Source organism: Dermacentor variabilis, chromosome 10 (genome assembly GCF_050947875.1).
Source record: "Dermacentor variabilis isolate Ectoservices chromosome 10, ASM5094787v1, whole genome shotgun sequence".
NCBI lineage: Eukaryota > Metazoa > Arthropoda > Arachnida > Ixodida > Ixodidae > Dermacentor > Dermacentor variabilis.
The window spans coordinates 123,759,813-123,780,075 of record NC_134577.1 but is presented as its reverse complement, the minus strand read 5'-3'; the positions used below and the strand labels follow the sequence as shown (position 1 = coordinate 123,780,075).

Genomic DNA, 20,263 nt, shown 5'->3' with positions numbered 1-20,263 from the left:
TCTGAGCTGGAAAGCGCTGCCTCCCATTGCCGTGTGGTGGGGTGTGTTATGGGTGTGAGCTGGGGTGTGCTTGCACAAGCCCATACACTGTAAACACAAATGAGCCCATATGGGCGTTTTTAACAGTTGATATGCCATTTTTTCCCCCTAGCCTAAAATGAGTACTCCCACGAGAAGAAGTAAAATAAGCTAGAACCATTATTATACCCTCGACCCCATTTGAAGGGCCATTGCGGTTGTAAAATGGGGGTTTTTAAGGAATAACGGTGGCGTACGGGAAAGTGGGAGTGTTGAAATACACCCATATCTGAGACGAGCCAAATAGAGAAAAGAATAACTCAGCCGTGACCATCAAGGCAGTGAGCCGCAGCGACAATTTGAGTAGGTTTATTTCTGCAGTCAGATTCGAAATATCCCGCGCGATGTGTATGGGCGCTGTTTTTCTGTTCGGAGTAGCCGCGCCTTGGCGCTGCACAGGACGCCGAAAGTCGGAACGTCGGAACTACGCGCGGAGGAGCACAAGTCTTCGGAGCGCGCGCGCGTGCGTTGAAAGCCGCAAAGGAGCAGCCATTGTCAGCGACGGCGCATTCTTCTACCGCGGTTGTTGTTTCTCACAGCTTTGAACCCCCAAGACTCCACGGTAAGTGACTTTGAACGATTATTACACGTTATATGAGTGTGCATGTGTTCAAAGTGAGGAGACGCGCTGATATGACTTATTGAAGGTCTCAGTACAACATGTCGCGACAGGTGGCCGTCCAGAACCATTTTGCACGATCACTGTGTTTCTTCGAGCTTTGTCGTAATCGAGGCGACTTGAGTGCTTAGACTCAAGCGGGTGTACTTTAAAAAGGGTATTTTACGTGATGACGGACTTTGCCGCGTCTTTAATTGTGTGGATGTGAGCATTCAACATGTTCCCCGAAGCGCAAGCCACTACCATAATAGTTACGTGCAGTGCGAGGTGAGCTAAGCTTCGCCGCCTAACCGCGGCCTGAAAAATGTGGCGGCTCGTTAAGGGTTTACTGCGTTGCGCGTGTGTGAGTGTTTGTACAGCGATCATTTGAGCGAGAACCGGCGGCGCTTCTTCGTGCGCAGTATCTGCTAGCTGGCGCGTACGTGGCGCCAATCCCCTAGCTCGTGCGATTGTGTGCAGTAGGTCGCTCACTGAACGCGCATTGTGCAGATTTGCCAGTACGCTCAGTGCTATCGTTTGTGTCTCTTCGCGCCCACATCGCTGATTGTGCAGGCAGTGCGCGACTGCGGCGCGTAGCATGTAGAGCCTGCGCCCGTCGACTTTGATCTGCGGGCGTGAAATGTCGGCTGCGCGTTTGTGGCATTAAAAGCGTGTGGTGAGCTTCCAACGGCACTGCGGGTCAACGCCGCGTCAGCTACCGGTCAGAGTATAAGAACCTCTTTATTGTTAGCGTACTGCTTGGCGGTAACAGGTGTCCTGCTTGGGTTCAGATTACTGGATACGCCGTCACTTGAACGGCGACGGCCGGAGCAGGTGAGTATCAGTGGCGCCGGCACCTCGGCGGCCAGAAAACGATGCCTGTGCCGTGACGAGATATATCAATTTACGCGATAGAATTGCCGGTGATGGCTCATACGGGCGCGTCGCTCCATGGCTGTGTTCTTTGCTGAGGCCGCCACTACGCCTGCCGTGCACCATACTACGATATATCTATATAGTCGATGCTTGTGCAATGTTGTTATTCAACAGCTGGCGCTGTGCACTGGATACCTGGACTTGTTTAATGTTTAATTACTTTGCTGCTGTGCCATTGCGTATTGGGTACAGATATTCAGTTTTGAATTCTAGGTGCCAAATCAGGATCATATCAGATCATATCATATCAACTCAGGATCATATCACAGATCACAGCGTCATCCTATATTGCACGAGTATGAATAACAAAATTTCTGCTGCTGGTGAAAAATTAAGGCAGACCGATCAACCTGTGTCTGTGAGAAAAATGTGCTTGAAGTCCACCATTATCTATTATAAAGAGGTACTACCTTGGTGTTTAATGTCAGTAACACTCATAAGTTATGCATCCTTTTGTGTGAAGTAATTTGTCTTAGAAGCCATTCATTGTAAGGGATCAGTAAACATCTCATAGCTTAAGTAGTGCATAAGTGCATGAGTTGGGCAGAGCTTTTAGTTTGTAAAGAGCAAAGCCATTAAGATATAAAATTTTGGCAAGCTCAGTTTAACAATAAGCTGACCAATATACAAAACCTAATGTGTTCTCCAAGATAAACTTGCCACCAGCTTTTTCGTGTTCTGTGTGATCATTGTAGTGTCAAATATTTCTCTTTTATTTCAGGACTGCGGTTGCGGCCGTTTCATTGCCAGCTGTGAGGATGAAGCAGCTTCATAGCCGGAGATCAGACGCCTCCCATCAGTTTCCCTTTTCAGCAATAGAGGCCTTGGTATGCTCTTACCTAGAGTTTACTTTTTTTACCCTGTATGTTTTAAGTGCAATGGCTAGTTTAGTGGTATCACTTAGAGTGATTGGTGTGACACCTGTTCCATGGGACGTATGCAGGTTATGCCATGTAACTTTAGCAAACTTAAAGAAATATGCAAATGCCACCTAGCTGCAGAGAACCTAGGTAATGTTGTTTCCTGTCTCTTGGAAATACTTGGATTTGCTGCATTTTGCCTAATTACCTAATTAGCCTTGATCAATTAATAAACTTATCAAATATTATAATTAGATAAAAAGTTTCAATTATAAAATTGTAGAGCAACGTGAAAATTTCCCAGTACAGCTTTCTGTGGCTCAATTTGTGCTGCATAATGTTTTTAGGAGCATGAAAGAAGCCTGAGAATCTCGCAAAGTGCCTTGAGTGTGTGTGACAGCACCTGTGTTGTGTTCTTCCTTCAGTCCTCGTCTTTTGCGCTGTACAATCATGTCGACCTTGAGGGGCCAGTCCTGTGGCAGTTTTGCATATATTTGAGTGCTTGCCCTGTATAGGCATGTGTGTTCGAGTAAGAAAAAAAATACTGAAGGAGCCCAAAGTGATGTATTTCAGGACAAGTGTATGATGTAAATTACTATGTAACAATAAAATAAGAAACTGAAACAAGACTTCACAGTAGAGGTATGCAGGTGTGTGCATCAGCATAATGATGAAAACTTCGTGCAAGTTTAGAAAAATATTAATTAGATTGGTTTCTGTCATTCTTCTCTATGACAAATTATTGCAAAAATGTGCTCTCTACTATTGCACGACTAAAGATACAGTTCAAATACATCATTTGCTAGCACCTTCACATTCATAGCAACATAGAGAGGAATGGTTAAAAATTTGCTTTGCTTCTCTGTCCTTCATTTTAGGTCCTTCTCATGTTTGCTGAGCTTCTTAAAGTATCTTAGACGCCTTCCAGGGTTTACAGGCAACTTGAGTACATTATGCCAGATTGTGGAGAAGCCGCAGAGGTCGCAGCGTCTATAGTGGTGTCCGGTAAATGCAAGTTTCTTGCATGATGCATTATGCTCAGTACCAATTAGATTAAGTTATCATTTTAGCAAAAATCATTGTTTTACAGATATATATCAATGTGTGTCCAAAGAACTGCACTGTTTATAAGAGTTGCTCATTCTCTAAGTCTACTGTCGGTGTTGTAAAATGCATGTTTGTTGGACAGCATAGTGTTTGGCCTTCAGCTGAAGGTAGTAGTGGCCCATTTGCATGCGCATAAAGCTGCAGTAAGCCAAATGTGAAAAGATAAGGGCTAATACTAGCAAAATTTACACGTAAGCAAACTGTTTGATGTGATCCCTAGGAAAGTAAGCAAAAATATAAGAATGTGCTTATATGATAAACAGTACCTATGCTTCAGGCGCATGGCTTTCTAGCGCCAGATTCCATAACAGTTCATTATTTAACACTTTATATCTATTTGCCCTGTTTATGTCTAACTGCTCTAAATTCGAAAATTTTTATTGATTGCACTGTGAAAGTTTTGGCCGTGACTTAAGTCACTGCCAGAATTAAATTTATAGTTGTGGCTGTCCTATGTGTGATAACAAAAACCATTTTGGAACCAGGTGACTGTTATGCAGTATGCTAAGTGTGTGTATTAGAACAGCCACTTATATTTTCATTGTAACCATGTATCAAGTATGTATGTACACATCTCGAAGCCATAGACTGTGTAATCTTAATTGAAGGTGTTATTGTGTGGAGTAGGTTTTTTTGTAAGCATTGTCTAGAATTTGCGCTACATTAAGGTGTAGTGAAGCCAAGCGAAAAATATTGTTAACACAAAATGGCCAAAGTGTGCCGGCTCCAAAATGGCCGGATTTGGAGCCGGCACACTTGCCGACATGACGCTAATGCCGCTGTTGCTGGTGCAGGTACATTTGGTCCTTGTCTCGGCGGTTCGTCTCGAAGCAGAGGAACACGGGGCATGGCCTTTTTCGTCGAAGCCCTGGATAACGTCTGCAATATCTCGGCTATCATCCACCCGTGTGCATGAATCGTCATCTATCGTTGGCAGCATGCGTGGTGCGAACCATGGATGGATCAGCGAGGACCGACCAATCGACTTCGACCAACAGGACCCACGTGATGCCGATCAAGGCTATATAGACACTCGGCGCGATGGCTTCGTGGGATTTGGAGCCGGCACACTTGCCGACATGACGCTAATGCCGCTGTTGCTGGTGCAGGTTAGTCATTACTATCAATCTGAATTTCAGAAGCTAGTGTGTGCGTTGCCGGCTCCTCCCACGATGCCAAGTGTTTGTAACAAAAATCGCGGATGCAGCATGCACAGATTGCGTCTGAAGGGATTCCGTTTATTTTCCAACAGAGTGCTCTACTTGATTTTGTTGTTAATACTCGCGGGGGACGTTGAACTAAATCCGGGGCCTACTAACGCACCGGAGATGGAACTGCTGCAATGTTTGCGCAGTGGGCAGGAAACTTTAATTTCAAAGTTAAATGGCATCGAAGCCAGGTTCGAAAGGAATGAGAACATGCTGATGGAAGTGAAAAATAATCTCAGCCAAACTCAGAACCAGATAAAGGACATCAGTGTGATTGCTACAGAACAGGCAGCTATAATACGGCATCTCATGCAACAGGTAAAAGATTTGCAGAAGAAAACAAACGACCTAGAGAACAGAAGTCGCCGGAAAAATCTTGTTTTCTATGGGGTTGAAGATAAACCCTCAGAATCATGGGATGAATCCGAAGCTATGGTAAAGAACATTTGTAAAACGAGCCTTGGAATTGAGCTCGGGTCTCTGGAAAGGGCACACCGCTTAGGACGCTATAAAGAAAATAGAAAAAGACCGATTATTGTCAAATTTTCCTTGTACAAAGACCGCCAGGCAGTGCTTCTTAATGCTAAAAAATTTAAGGAATCGCAGTACAGCGTCGGCGAAGATTACTCAACTGAAACAAGAAGTATTAGGAAGAAGTTATGGGAATACGCTAAGGCAAAAAGAGAGGATAAGAACAATAAAGTAAAACTGAATTTTGACAAACTGATTATCAACGGCAGGGCTTTCAGGTGGGATGAAGACAAAGAAGAGGTCGTTCCATTGCGTAGGCAGTGACAGACCAGAAAAAAGCAGAACTACCGATGTCGACGACTCGTTGCTGTCGTCGTGAACTGCCGAAGCGTCGTTAATAAAACAGCCGAACTTTCTGGGTTGATAGAAAGTGTTGACGCTGACATAGTCCTTGGCACCGAATCTTGGTTAAAGCCTTCAATTGCTGATAGTGAGGTGTTTCCAGAAAACTACGTCGTCTATCGCAAAGATAGGCCCACTGCAGGTGGGGGCGTCTTTTTGCTTGTTCATTCATCACTACAGTCTTCAGTAATTGATTATAAGTGCAATGCACTGGAGTCTGTATGGTGCAAGATAGTCCTATCAGATAATTTCACGTTCATTGTTGGTGTGGTTTATCGCTCGCCCAACTCAGATATCAGCACAGTGCAAACATTATATGACATTCTCACAGAGGCGTCAGCTCAGACGATACTTCTTGGGGGGGATTTTAATCTGCCTGGGTTATCTTGGTGCAATGATACGTGTATAAGTTCTGGCGGGCGCCTGAACTTTGCGATGAAAAATATTGTAGACACGTTTGGTCTGACGCAGTACGTCACCGATCCTACTCGCAATGGCGCTGTGTTAGACTTGCTGTTTTGTAACTCGCCGGATTTCATAAGAAATGTGAATGTCATTCCGGGAATTAGCGACCATCTGGCTGTTGTTGCCGTTATCCATAAAGAAAAGAACCGTGCGAAGTTATCCACGACTAGGAGGGTCTACTTTTATGAGAAGGGTGACTACGATGCAATTTCTGAGAAACTTCGTAATTTCTTTTCTGTTTTCGAGTGCTTATCTGAGGAGCGTAATGTGCACAATATGTGGGACAATTTTAAAGATATGTTACTCGAGCTGGTAAGTGTACATATCCCCAATGTTGATTCTTCACGGCTTAAAAAGCGCAAACAGCCATGGGTGACAACACATATACTAAAGCTTATCAAGAAAAGGATGAGGGCATTTAACGCATTCAAGAAAAGCAAATCAGCTGCTCATTTTACAAAACTACATACGATTACCCGCGAATATAAGCTAAAAATAGGAAAAGCTAAAGATGACTACTTCAACGAGCTGAGCAACAAAATGAAATCAAACCCTAAAATGTTTTGGAAGCACTTAAAACAGTGTGGATCAGATTCCTTCGGAATACAGGAGTTAAATTATAACGGTAGGATAATTATGGAAGACGAAGATAAAGCTGCCTGCCTAAACAACTTCTTTCATTCGGTATTCTTACCCAACCACACCTGTCATATTCATCAACCTACAACTAATATTTCGCCTATGCTTCCTGTTGAGCTTAGTATTAATGGAATTGAAAAACTATTGAAAGATATTGATGAGAGTAAATCTAGTGGTCCGGATGGTATTTCTCCACGTGTACTCAAACGTTGCGCGGGGCCGATTTCTATGTACCTTTATTTAATTTTTGAAAAATCTTTATCGACAGGTATTTTACCCCATGACTGGAAAATTGCACACGTTGTTCCGATACATAAAGGTGGGTCCAAGAAAGACGTTGGTAACTACAGGCCAATATCACTTACGTCTATCCCGTGTAAAATACTTGAACATATATTATACAAACAAATACTAAATCATCTAAATAAGCTTAAGGTACTAATTAACGAGCAGCATGGATTTCGTAGGGGACTATCTTGCACAACACAACTAGTTGAGTTTTATCATGACATAATATCCAGCGTAGATGCAGGAGGACAGGTAGACGGTGTGTTCCTGGATTTTCGGAAAGCCTTCGACACGGTATCACATTCACTCTTATTGTTTAAACTTAATACCCTACACATTGATGCAACTGTTTTTATATGGATTGAATGTTACCTTTCACAAAGAAGGCAATGTGTAATACTGAATGGAAAATGCTCCGAATATGCAAATGTTACGTCAGGAGTCCCACAGGGCTCCGTTCTGGGTCCGTTATTATTTTTGGTGTACATTAATGATATCTCTGCCGGAATTTCATCTTCTATACGGTTGTTTGCGGATGACTGTGTTGTGTACAAAAAATTTCCCATCGCAATGATACAATTGAACTTCAGAACGACCTAACAATCATTCATGATTGGTGTACTAAATGGAAAATGACTTTGAACATAACAAAGTGTGTACATCTCTCATTTACTAAAAAGAAGAAACCAATTCAGTCACAGTATCATCTGAACAACGTACTATTGAAGCAAGGCAGTACGTATAAGTATTTAGGTGTGCTACTGTCGTCTGAATGTTCGTGGAAACCACAGGTAGAAAGTATCATAGCCAAAGCTGGTAAAGCTTTGAATTTTATTCAGAGAAACCTGCGATGTTCACATGCGAATTTAAAACGTATGGCATATACAACTTGTGTTCGACCACTCTTAGAATATGGCTGTGTTGTGTGGGACCCCCACGAGGTAACCTTCATTGCCGCTCTGGAAAAAATACAAAACCGTGCTGCCAGGTTCGTCTTGGGGCGGTACGGAAGAAAGGAGAGCTGCACTGCAATGAAGGCTGAGCTAGGATGGGAATCGCTTTCTGCCCGCCGCAATAAACTGAGATTAAAATTTCTATATTCAATTTACTACAATAAAACAGGAATTAATAGGGAAATTTACTTACACAAACCTCATTACATTTCAAAACGAACTGATCATAGTTGCAAAATCCTCGAGTACCCTGCCAAGACGAACATGTATGCCAACTCATTTTTTGTTCGAACAATTAAGCAGTGGAATAGGCTGACTGAAAAGCAAGTGCATTGTGTGAACGAAGATGTATTTTATTCCATGTTGTAACCCCCCTGCTGCAACGCCTTCGGGCGCTGCGGGGTAATTGATGAATAAATGAATAAATAAAGTACATCCTTAAGAGTTTTAAGCGCATTTAGATGACTTTACAGCATGTAGTAAAACAAGAATGGGAACTGAAGTGCTTAATTTTTGTTCATTATTACCATATGGCACCAGCATGCAATGAAGACAAAAGAGGAAGACAAGTGAAGTGCACCAAAGGGCAACTCGCTCCTTATGGGAGCTGCATTCACATCTGCATGATGCATGCAATCTTTGAGTTATAGCAGCAGCTATCCACCTGTTCACTTTGTTGCACATTTGCATTGTTTATGTACTAAGGCTGGCCCTGGAAGTGTTAGGCAGTGCCACTCATGGCATTGGTGCCGCATGCAACACATGCTTCTAACCACAGATGTCATGTATTATGTGAACCTAAGTTCTTTTGAATTCATGTAACCCACAAAAGTTCCATTTGAAAGGACATGCCATATTTGCCACCATTGCCATGAGTAGCACTGGCTGACAGTCACAGGGCAAGACGTTAACCTTGCTCAGCTATTATGGAAAACTATTTTACATACAAATGTGGTAATTAGTATACATGCCAAAAGCCTCACAGAATAAAATTTTTTACCTTCATCTTACAATGATTGTTATTTTGCTTTAACTCAGGATGCCTTTTCATCTGCGTTGCATCCTGTGGCTGACCACTCCAACGATCTTGGCAGAATCGTTACACAGGTGTGTATTTTATTCTCAGTAGTGATATTTTGTAGTTTACGTTTGATGTATATGCACAGATCCAATGAAAAACAGCTTAAAAGATGAGCTCACAGGCACTGTATCCAAACGTTTGTTAGGAAGGAAAATCTTTGTTACAAGTTGTCATTATAGCAACACAAGAAAGTGTGCTCGTCAAACCACCAGTACCTAGCAAGCAACAGCATTATACCATGGAAGAAGGCAAAACATCAGGCGAAAACCTGTACTAAACTGGGGACTGCATTAAGACGTTTTGGAGGCTTAAACTATTTATTGGGTTACTCTGTCTAATTGCTTGAACTGAACTGACATGTCCTGCAAAACAGTTTGTATTCACATTTGATACAATCTACAGCAAAATGTGAACAAAGGGCTGCAATACTCTAAGGGCCTACTATTGAAGTAGCAACCAGTCTTCCCAGTGTACTGCAGCCTCAGGAAAATGATATGTGGTACACTGCACCACATGCACACACAACAAATTTTAATCCATAAGCATCTGTACACTGTGCTTGTGCAGGACTGGGCAACTGGCTGTTTGTTCGTGACTGACACAACTACGTACTTCAAGTCTGTACTGGGAAGCCACCATCTTTTTCAGTCAGTGTAACAGTCCATAAACATATGGATTTTCATGAACATTTTGTCTGCCACGCTTTTCTTTGTCGTTTTTTTGCACTCCTGCTTTGATGGCTGCGAGACACTTCAGGCTGGCTGAAGAGACAGTGGTAGCCTAGTAGCTGGCCTCGCAAAGTTATCTTGATTTTTAAGAGCCAACTTGCTTTGGACAATGTTGAACAACACATCAAAAGGCACAGGAATATTGACAAGGTTAGAATGACTGTGAAAGAAGTTTATGAGGGTTCATTTTTAACTCTGATCTGTCTGCTGAGACCAAATCATGTCAGCTTTTAATGAAGCAATGTTCAGGTTGGAAAACTGCAAGGCTGTGTGGGTACTCAATATACTCAAACACCATCATTGCTTCATATAGCTGAAGTTGCTCCATGACATCAAGGCAGAAGCAAATGACATGGCAAAGGAAAGGTTGGCGGAATGAGGACTCTTGGTGGCAATTATCTAGGTTCAAAGGCTATCGCACTGAGTAAGAAAATGTGTTCCCGATGCAGCGTCAACATAGTGTTAATGCTGAACAAACTGGCACCATCTGCTTAATCCTACACAAGCATGTGCACAGAAAGGGATGCCTGTTGGCCTTGAGGGCCACCACTGCAGGGATCAGCTGCTATCGCTATGACATAGAATGTGACATCGGATAATTATAGTTCACACCTTTGCTGCAGCTCGCTGGCTGGGTAATTGAAGCCTTGATTGTAAGGTTGAAAAGTTTCAATCACAAGGTGGCAATTTAGTTGCCAACTCTTACAGCATGGTTCACTACTCAGTGCTGCAGTGCTGGACATATTCGACCAAGCCTGGTGCGAATTCTCATGACTACCCATGTTCAAGCTGCCGCTGGATACTTAGTTGATAAAGTCACTGAAAATGAAATTTGGTCATCGAAAGAGTCATGAAAACGATGCACACAAGGCTTGTAGCGTGCTCACTTGGTATGGCATCAGTCAAAACACCCTGTGTAGACATGCTGGCAGAAGTGCAGCAGAAGTGTGGATTGAGGAGACAAAAATATAAGCTGTTCAAGTTCCACATATAACAGACCGATAATAAATCGTCGTTCAGCAAAAACTCTGGCAAAAGGGGCAAGCCACACTCCCCATGACGAATTCTATAAAAACAGTACTGTTATTGCAGCAAAATTGCCTATAACTCTTTTGTGAAAGATCATGCCAACTGAATAACCAATATAAAAGCATCAAGTTGCTCCAATAAAAGCCTTTGTTACGCTACACACCAGACTGGGATGTAAGGTCTAGGTTGTTTTGTAGCCAAGATGCCCACAAGCAATGCCTAAAACATGTAAACACTTGGAATTAACTGTAATTAAACTGCTGATTAAACTGATTACCACTTCACAGCTGGTATCACAATGTTGTTTTCTATGCCACAGAAAGATTCCAGCACGTGGGGGCCACAATTCTCCTAGAGGCCAATACAGACACAGGGTGCGAGCAAGCATGGACTAAAGATTTTTCCATATGCATTGATGTAGTCTACCAGATTTGGTTTTCTTGGGGGCACAGTCATATTTGGGGTAACAATTTTCTGCCCGAATATTCATCGCAGGGAGCACTGCAGCCAGCTAAAGCGAGTTTCTTGTTCACATCTTGCCACACGTGTAGACTTGGCCCATTTTTCTAGGCACATTTGTTGGATTCAAGAAAGAACACAGAGTAACTTAAGAACTTTATTCCTTCTAGATTTAAGGCGTGGGCCAGGTGTTAACCATTGTTTCAAATATTTTACCAAACCGGGAAAGATTCTTTCTTGAAAGTCTTCTCATATCAGCTTGATACAGTCCCTGGCTTAGTATGGGTGCATGTGCAGTGGCTTCTTTTTTGGTCTGTTTAAAAGGTCGTTTTCATTTTGAGTGTTTCAGTTGCAAGGAAATCACAAATATATTTTCATTTCAGCAACCCTTGTGACATTACAGAATTTCTTTACATATTGCAACCAAGCTTATTTTTTAAACAAATGCCTTTCTTTCAGCATGAAAAAGCATCTTGCATGAAACAAGGCAAAAATGGCTGCTTATGCATTTGTATGATATTCCATCTGAGAGGGGTGAAAAGTAATAAAATGTTCTACTTTCATAATTTTTCTACCATGTGTACAAAATTTCTTAATAGGAATGAAGCAAATTCACTTTTTGCACTAGCCTATTACAGAAACAAAAATGACGAAAAGCTTTTAAGGGGGCCCTCAGAGGAGCCCAGTCCGTGCGTGTCTTCTTTTCTAGCGCAGCCGTCGCTGCACATGGCTGTGAGTACAGCTGAGCACATCTGCAGCCTGCGCACCCTGTTCTATAGGTGAACTGCTGCGTGTGGAAAGGGTGGACGTGTTGATATGGCGTGGTATTACCGTATTTATTCGCGTATAACCCGCACCAAAATGTGAAAAAACGCGTTTAAAAAGTGGGGGTGCGGGTTATCTGCGAATTTTTTCCTTGGGAGGGGGGGGGGGTCGGCTTCACCGCAATGTGCGGCGGTCTCCCCGTGTAGTCCGCCATCCCCATCGTCATCGACGCTTGTCAAGCCGATGAAGGGCCAACGAAAGGCCAGCATTGTTGAGCCTCGCGTTAGGCGCTGTTTAGTGTACTTACCCCAGTTTGCACTGTTTGCCTGCTTTGTTTTGGCAGCATGAGTGCGACTCGACGGCAGTGTTTCACAGCGAAAGAGAAGCTAAAGATTATAGCCGCTGCCGAAGAAATCGGCAACAGAGCTGCTGCAAGACAGCATGACGTCGACGAGTCGTGCATTCGCGACTGGAGGAAGAAAAAAGAGAGTCTCGAAGCAACGAACCGGAACAGGCGAGCGTTTCGGGGTCCGAAGACTGGCGCGTGCCCCCACCTCGAGACGCAGCTTGCGAAGTTCATTGAGGAGCAGAGAAGTCGTGGCCACGCTGTTTCGACTGAGATGGCGCAAATGGAAGCCCTGAAGTTGGCCCGGGAATTGAACATTCCACGTGAGTTTCGTGCAAGCCGTGGATGGCTTCAGCGCTTCATGCGAAGACATGGATTTTCTATGCGGCGGCGAACAACCATGTGCCAGCGGCTTCCTGAAGCCTACGAGGAAAAGTTGAACTTTCAACGATATGTGATCGCACTTCGGAAGGAGCACAGCTATTTGCTGTCTCAGGTGGGAAATGCTGATCAAACACCTGTGTACTTTGAGATGCCGATGGACACGACCATGGAAAAAAAGGGCTCCAAATCAGTCAGCGTGCTGACCGGCGGAAATGCCAAGCTGCGCTGCACAGTCATGCTATGCGCTTTGGCTGACGGCACGAAACTGCGCCCGTATGTGATTTTCAAACGCAAGACGCTACCTAGCATTCCACTGCCCCCAGGAATCGTTGTGCGTGCGGAAGAAAATTCGTGGATGAACAGTGGCCTAGTCGGTGACTGGCTTCGAGTAATCTGGGAGCGAAGACCAGGTGCCTTGCTGGCACGCCGGTCGATGCTCGTACTAGATTCCTTCAGAGGCCACTGCACTGATGCGGTGAAGGCTCGCCTTGCCGAGACCAGCACCGACCTCGTCATAATACCTGGCGGCATGACGTCCATGCTACAGCCACTCGACGTGTGCCTGAACAAGCCGTTCAAGGCACACGTGAAGCGGCTGTATGCCCAGTGGATGGCCGACGGCATTTACGCCCTCACACCGACGGGACGCGTGCGAAGGCCTGACATTCCATTGCTGTGCCAGTGGATCGTGGATGCGTGGAAAGCGATACCGGCCGATTTGGTGCGCAAAAGCTTTAAAAAATGTGCGATCAGTAATAGTCTGGATGGTTCCGAGGACGACTACGTCTTTGAGAGTGGCGATGAAGCCTCGGATGGCAGTAGTGAGAGCGGCGACGATTAAGAATCGGATAACCAGTGACGTGGTGGCGGTCGTTTGAATAAATGTTCTGAAAACGAAATGATCACTGAGTGTGAGTTTCATCTTTCTAGCGCTCATTTTTTTTTTTCAGGTAGACGTGCGGGTTATACGCGAGTTTTTTTTTTTTCCGCCGAGTTCAAAGTTAGGGGTGCGGGTTATACGCAGGGGCGGGTTATACGCGGGTAAATACGGTATGTGCACAGTCTTCCCACGTGTTTAGTACTGGGGGTTGCATAATCTGTAGTTTCGGAGATGCATTGAAGTGAGAGACAGACAAAGCGTTCGCCTCCACTGCCAGCACTTTTCATGATGGTGTCGTCCCACTGCGTGTGGCAGTATCAAAGAGGACAGAGTGGATGCAAAAGCAAGGCTAGGTTTGCTTCATACTACCTATGCGAAGGTATCGTTGACACACCGTGAAACCATATCTTTGGTCGCAGACTCTCAAATTCAAAATTTTTTTTTCTCATTCAGATTTGATTTTTCTGACTGTGGCCCTTTTCGTGGGAAAACAATTCATTTGCAAATGTACTTATTTGACGAAAAGGTGGAATCATTTCTCACTGCCTGTCGTTTGTTCAATGTGTGTACTAAAGTCAATAGAGCACCAACCAGTATAAACCAGTGTGTTGAATTTGTTTTCTTGTTTTAGTATGATCTGACTGGTTATGTGCCCAAATAAACAATTAGATTATGAAAACAAAGTTCATCAGAACATGTCATTCGTTTTACTTATAATTACCCTATTTCAACTGCAGAACCCACATGTTCAGGCATGTAGATTTAAGTAGAACAAGTCATTTTGCGATTCTTAGTTCTGAACAGGTAAGAGCAGTGCTAAGGACACAAAGTGAGTCCACATAGATAAATGGCATGGTGCACTGTGCACTGACTGATAATTGATATGTTTTTGCAACAGACAAGCAAATAAATATCGAGTAACGCCTTGTCAAAGGCACGAAAGCACATAAAGAGGCAGGGTGTGGTCACATACAAATGTGCCATGGTTGTAGGTTTGTTAACAAGCATGCCACTTTCCTGTAACTTCAAAAAACAGGTGCTGTACTGACGCATTCATCTTTTTTTGCTGTTGTTATTTTGTGGGATTTGGTTAGTTTCTGGGTTAATGGTTACTGCTTTCGCTAACATGTTGCACTTGTGAAATTCGGGCCGTCATCTGCACTGTTTACAGTGTATGTACCCTAATGGTCACATTATAGTGGTGCTTAATCGTGAAGGCTCATTCAAATATAGACTTGTCTGCTCTACATATGCTTTTCTTCATGCCAAAGGAATAAGATATACTATGTTTGTGTCAGAAGGAAAGAAACTGAGACTGGTGTCTATTATTGCACATAAATCTACGCTTAGTTGCGTTAACATTTTCGCATAATTTCAACAACTTATTTGGGGCATTTCTGTAACATTCACTCTGGCTTATCCACTTAGGTGTAAGGAATAAAGGCAAGAAAGCAAAGCATTGCAGTGGATCTAACTTAATGCTCTTGATTCTTGTTACCTTCTTGGCAGCTTTCTTTTTGGAAAAGCATATGTACAAAAGCATGTTTGGACCAAATAGGCTGCTGTTTGCGAGGCTTTGCAAGCACCACTATAACGTGACAAAAGCAGTGTGTGGCCATTGGTTGTGCAAATTCTGGTGTAATGACACCACAAAAAGTAAACAAAGAAAGATATGTACGCAAATGACACAAGCACCGGATCTCACTTCAAGCTTTAAAATAAGGAAGCAGGCAATATTTAATAAAAGGTGGAGACATGATGTGTCTCCACCTTTTATTAAATTTTTATCCACCTGTTAAAAGAAATTCTTTATGCAGTGCAACTAATGGATCAGTGATACATTTGTCCTTTTTAAATGTTGCAAGCCACAATTACCTTTCATGTTGTCAGGTCGTAATACCTGGCTACAACGCAAGTTTTGTGGAACACAGGACTGCAGTCACATTCTTTGCAGTATCTAACATTGTGTGAGGGAGGGTTGTTTCACACAGATGACTCATACTCCCTCAAACTCCCTCATTTCGCATTAATAGAGCATCCCATCTGTCCGATGTAGGCACGGCCTTATGATGGCAGCAGACTACACAATGCTTGCGGCCTAGCTCACTAGATGCATATTGTGCTTCAAGCCACAGCCAACCTTTTCCTTTTTTTGGCTTCTGCCTTTTGTTACAGCACAAAACTCTCCTAGCAAGGGCCTGAGAAAACAATGATTTGTGCAACTAAATTAGACATGAATATGGAATATAATGAATGAGATGACGAAGTAAAAAAGTGGTTGCAGTTGTTTCATATGCATTTGTAATTTTCATGGGTAATTGTGTAGCTGGTTCCTACGGGCAAATTTTTTTTCTGTATGAAACATGTGGAGAGATTTGCTGTGATGAGAAAAAAAGACAAGCCAGGAAAACAAATCAATTTGTTTGTTGCGTGCAGCACAATTTGCAGGCGGTGCACTGTGCAACGGAGGTTATGTACAGTCTGCCATTCCCATCCAGTCATGCTTGCATTGCATAGACACACATTGTAATAATTTGAGATTGAGGCTAATGAAGTTTGTGCGCAGCAACTCTCATCCGCACATTATGATGCACTGCAAGATAGATTGGTTCGTTCCTGTGTTCTTCAAAACTCGTAGCCAGAAATTATGAGCAGACGTACATAAGATAATTAAGCTTTGGAAGATTAGCACGAATAGGACAAATGCATCAGTCAGTCTCAGTTACATTGCGCGAAGAATTTGTTTTTGAAATAATGACGTCACTTCATGTCACTACGTGTTGTATGTCATGTCTGTTTTGTTATTAAAGCCAAAGTTGAGGATAGGTGCTTGTGCTCTGCATGTCTTTGTCTTCGTTTGCTTCTGTGGTGCCATTACACCAGAATAAATCCATGACAGGAGCTGCCACTCCATGCAGTTATACTACATTGGGCTCAGTACGGCGGCGGCCTCAATGTGACGAGTTCGAAGTAGCAGTAAGTACTTCAGAAGGGCAGAATTTTGTGTCAGTTGGGGGTGCATATTACAGTATGGTGAAGCAATAGATGGAACAGTGTGAGGTGAGACAGGTGGGAAAGTGCTACAGACAACTGCGAAAGTTTACTGGAAAGTTTCACTGCAGCAGGACAATGCGTGCATTATCATGGTGCAGCAAAATTTGCCAATTTTCATAGTTGTCAGTAACACTTGCCCATCTACATTACACTTCACCGTACCCTAATAGCAGTAACAACAGCAATCAACTGACCCGAGCAATAATCAAAGCCCACAGAATTGCCAAATTGTAAGAGAAATGTTTCAGTGTAGCACGTTTTGCTAACTGACAAGTAAATCTGCAAACCAATGATCAGGTGTATTTTTCATGCACATACATTATTTTGTAGAACTGCTTCCTGCTTTGGTTTTTTTATGGCTTTTAGGAAGCATTTTAAGGTACGTAACTGTTTGTCTGTTTTAAAATTAAATCTGTTGTCTGCCAGCACTATGTGTCATTACTGTATCAGCCCTTACTTTGCCGGTGTCCTTCGCACTGTTCACAACTAAATATGAATAACCAGATAACCATTTTTTAATTTTCAGATTATGAAGAGAATACTCTTAATATGTATTTCATGAGAAAAATTTTCTCAATTTTAGGAAGAAGTCCGGCTGGCCCCAAGCCTGGTGTGAAATGAAGAAGTGGCACTCCACATCAATTCATGTTTACTTGTCGTCATAGCCAGTCTGTTAGCTTAATTTTTGGTTCTTCCTATTGAATTCCCCAAAAAAGGTACCAACTCTCATTCATTGAAAAGAAATTTTTGCACTTGGGGACGCAGCCATGCACAAAGCCTCTGAGCTCATTAATATCTTTATTTTTGAAAGAAAGTGCAACACCTGCGTGGAGCAATAGGTTGAATAAGGCGAGGGTAAATGAAAACAATGGCGACATTAGTCATCAACAGTTGTCCAACAAAGGAAGTCTCATGCTGGAGCCAACATCTTTGCAAGGGAACCAAATGGCTCCAGCCGGAGACATTCATTGTTCAACCTGGCAAGTCTCCTTGTCGAAATATTTCCTCTAGCCTGAGACCTATATCCGTTCCACCACCCTCGACCAACAATACACCTATACATTTGGCAACCCATGGCAAGGTAACAAATTCACATTCAAAGAGAAGGTAGTGTGCACCCTGGAAAGTAGCATGAACAGTATTTTATTTACTTAATGAAATGCAGGTTTGCTATCCAATTACTTTATTTTGATCCCCATTTTATAATTGGACAGCATGGATCCTCAGGGAGACTAATAATTCGAAGCTCACACAATTTTGCTCCTTTATGTCCGTTAAATCCGTCCTGGTTGCTACACTATCAGCCCTGTCTGAAATTGCATTGTAGTGTTTTGAGTATGCATCCCACTTAAAGAATAGTTACGCTTCTAGCTCAGAATGTCTGCTACTGCGTTGCAGCATCAATTTTATGTCTAGGTGGTGACTGGGATGCCATGTGCTTTTTAAATAAGACCAATATGCTATTTGAAGTGCAATTAAATGCAATCTCAAATGACCTCAGCTCGGGGGATGACACAATTGGAGGCCAATGTGATAAGGAGGATTTGATTTCTGAAAGCAAGGCACTTAAACGTGAGAAAGCATGACTAATTTCGTCTAAAGATGCTGCTATTAGATATGATCAGGGAAGGTACTTGTTCGTGGCTGCATTTGCAACATGTTACATTGCTGGCTTTATATATTGCACTGGGTACAGTGAAATGTTGCTGCTTGCACAATATTCAACTAAACATAGTAGCCATGCCAAAGTGTCTATGCAGAACACAACTCATCCACTATTATTGTCTACAGTGGAATCTCGATAAACGAAAATCGCTTAAGCGAAACTGCCGCTTAAACAGGACACCATCCTGGTAGTTTGTTGGCTCTCTGGAATGTCTCTCAGAAATAGAACACCTGGTAAATGGAACCAATTTCCCTGGCCCCTTGAGGCTCCATTTAAAGAGCGCCCACTGTAAAAATATAGGGGGGATCCTGTTTGGAAGTTTCGCAAATGTAGTCGCAAACAAAACCGCATTTCAGTGGGAGCGAAATGCAAAAGCACCTGTGTACTTAGGCTTAGGTGCATGTTAAAGAACCTCAGGTTGTCCAAATTAATCTGGGGTTACTCGCTACGGCATGTCTCATAATCAGAAGGTGGGTTCTGGTTCGTAAAATACGATAATTTTTAATAGCTTGCTCTGAAATACAGCCCAATAACTACACTAAATTATGTAGCTTGTTTGTGTGATGAGTCCCAATTTCTTAATTTAGTACTTTGACATTTATCATATTTGTGTGCTAGTCCATGCAAAATGCCGCTGATCGGCCTCATTATACAAGCGACTGTTAATTTGGAATGGCTTATTCAAGCAACTTAAGCTTACAGCACAAACACTTACACTGGCGCTAACTTCTTTATTTCTTCATTGTCGATGCAATATAAACCCTAGGCCACACAACCGCGCAGGCACTCAGATTACATTACAGAGATCTGCCAAATTATCACGTACGCAAACGTAGAAAGTCAAATTCAGATGGGTGCAGGGACAAAGATATTTCACTGATGCAATTATCGCCTTGCCTTTTTATGTGGTAGGCCTCTAAGGCAAGCCACGCATGCTCATTCTTGCTTTTGCCAAGAATGGACGTCCCATCAAGTTGTGCCTCACAATTGTTGCAAGAGTTTATATGCGCATCAAGGTGCGCTCCTCTATCTACATTTCTGTTTACTTTTGCGCATGTTCCCCGAGTCGCTCATTGACGCAATGCCCTTTCTAGCCAAGCTATGTCTTACCGCATGAGAGTGGAATGGTATAAACCACGCCGACAGCGCGCGACACGTATAAAGCAACATGCCGAATTTGGCATCCTCCTCTGCTCTCTCCGCAGATGTGGAAGCATAGCTTTAAAAGCTTGTTCGGCGCAGAAAATGCCAAAGGAACACTCTGCCTGCAAGCAACTTTCTTGAGTTGATAGATGACCTTATGTGTTTAAGGGACCACGCAGGGAACATGCGCAAAAAGTAAACAAAAATGTAGATAGAGGAGTGCACCTTGTTGCGCATATAAACCCTTGCAACAGTTGTGAGACACGACTTGATGGCACGTCGATTCTTGGCAAAAGCAAGAATGAGCATGTGCGGCTTGCCTTAGAAGCCTACCACATAAAAAGTCAAGGTGATAATTGCATCAATGACATATCTTTGTCCCTGCACCCATCTGAATTTGACTTGCTACGTTTGCATATGTGATAATTTGGTAGATCTCCGTAATGTAATCTGGGCGCCTGTGCAGTTTTGTGGCCTAGGGTTTATATATGCATCGACGATGAAGAAATAAAGAAGCCAGTTAGCGCCAGTGTGTGTCGTATCTGCCTTTTGTGGTCTGTCTTAGGTGTTTGCGCTGTAAGTTTAAGTTCAGAATTATGTACCAACTAGGCTCAAATGAAGTTTTACTGTTAGTCAAGCAAGCTCAATATGTAGTCTGTGCAAAAGTGTGGAGTGTCAGTACAAAGTAACAATTCAAACACATGGCTCTGTAGTTACAGTTCA

The 20,263-nt window shown here is 43.0% G+C and overlaps 1 protein-coding gene across 1 annotated transcript; it reads left to right on the top strand.

Moving 5' to 3' along the window:
• The first annotated feature begins 554 nt into the window (after positions 1-554).
• LOC142560942 (uncharacterized) lies at positions 555-19,129 on the top strand. Its single transcript, XM_075673370.1, has 6 exons — positions 555-640; positions 2,334-2,439; positions 4,374-4,688; positions 7,033-7,083; positions 9,044-9,112; positions 17,315-19,129. Exons 2-6 carry the CDS (start codon positions 2,371-2,373, stop codon positions 17,345-17,347), a joined length of 537 nt encoding a protein of 178 aa, XP_075529485.1. The 5' UTR covers positions 555-640; positions 2,334-2,370; the 3' UTR covers positions 17,348-19,129.
• The last annotated feature ends 1,134 nt before the right edge of the window (positions 19,130-20,263 follow it).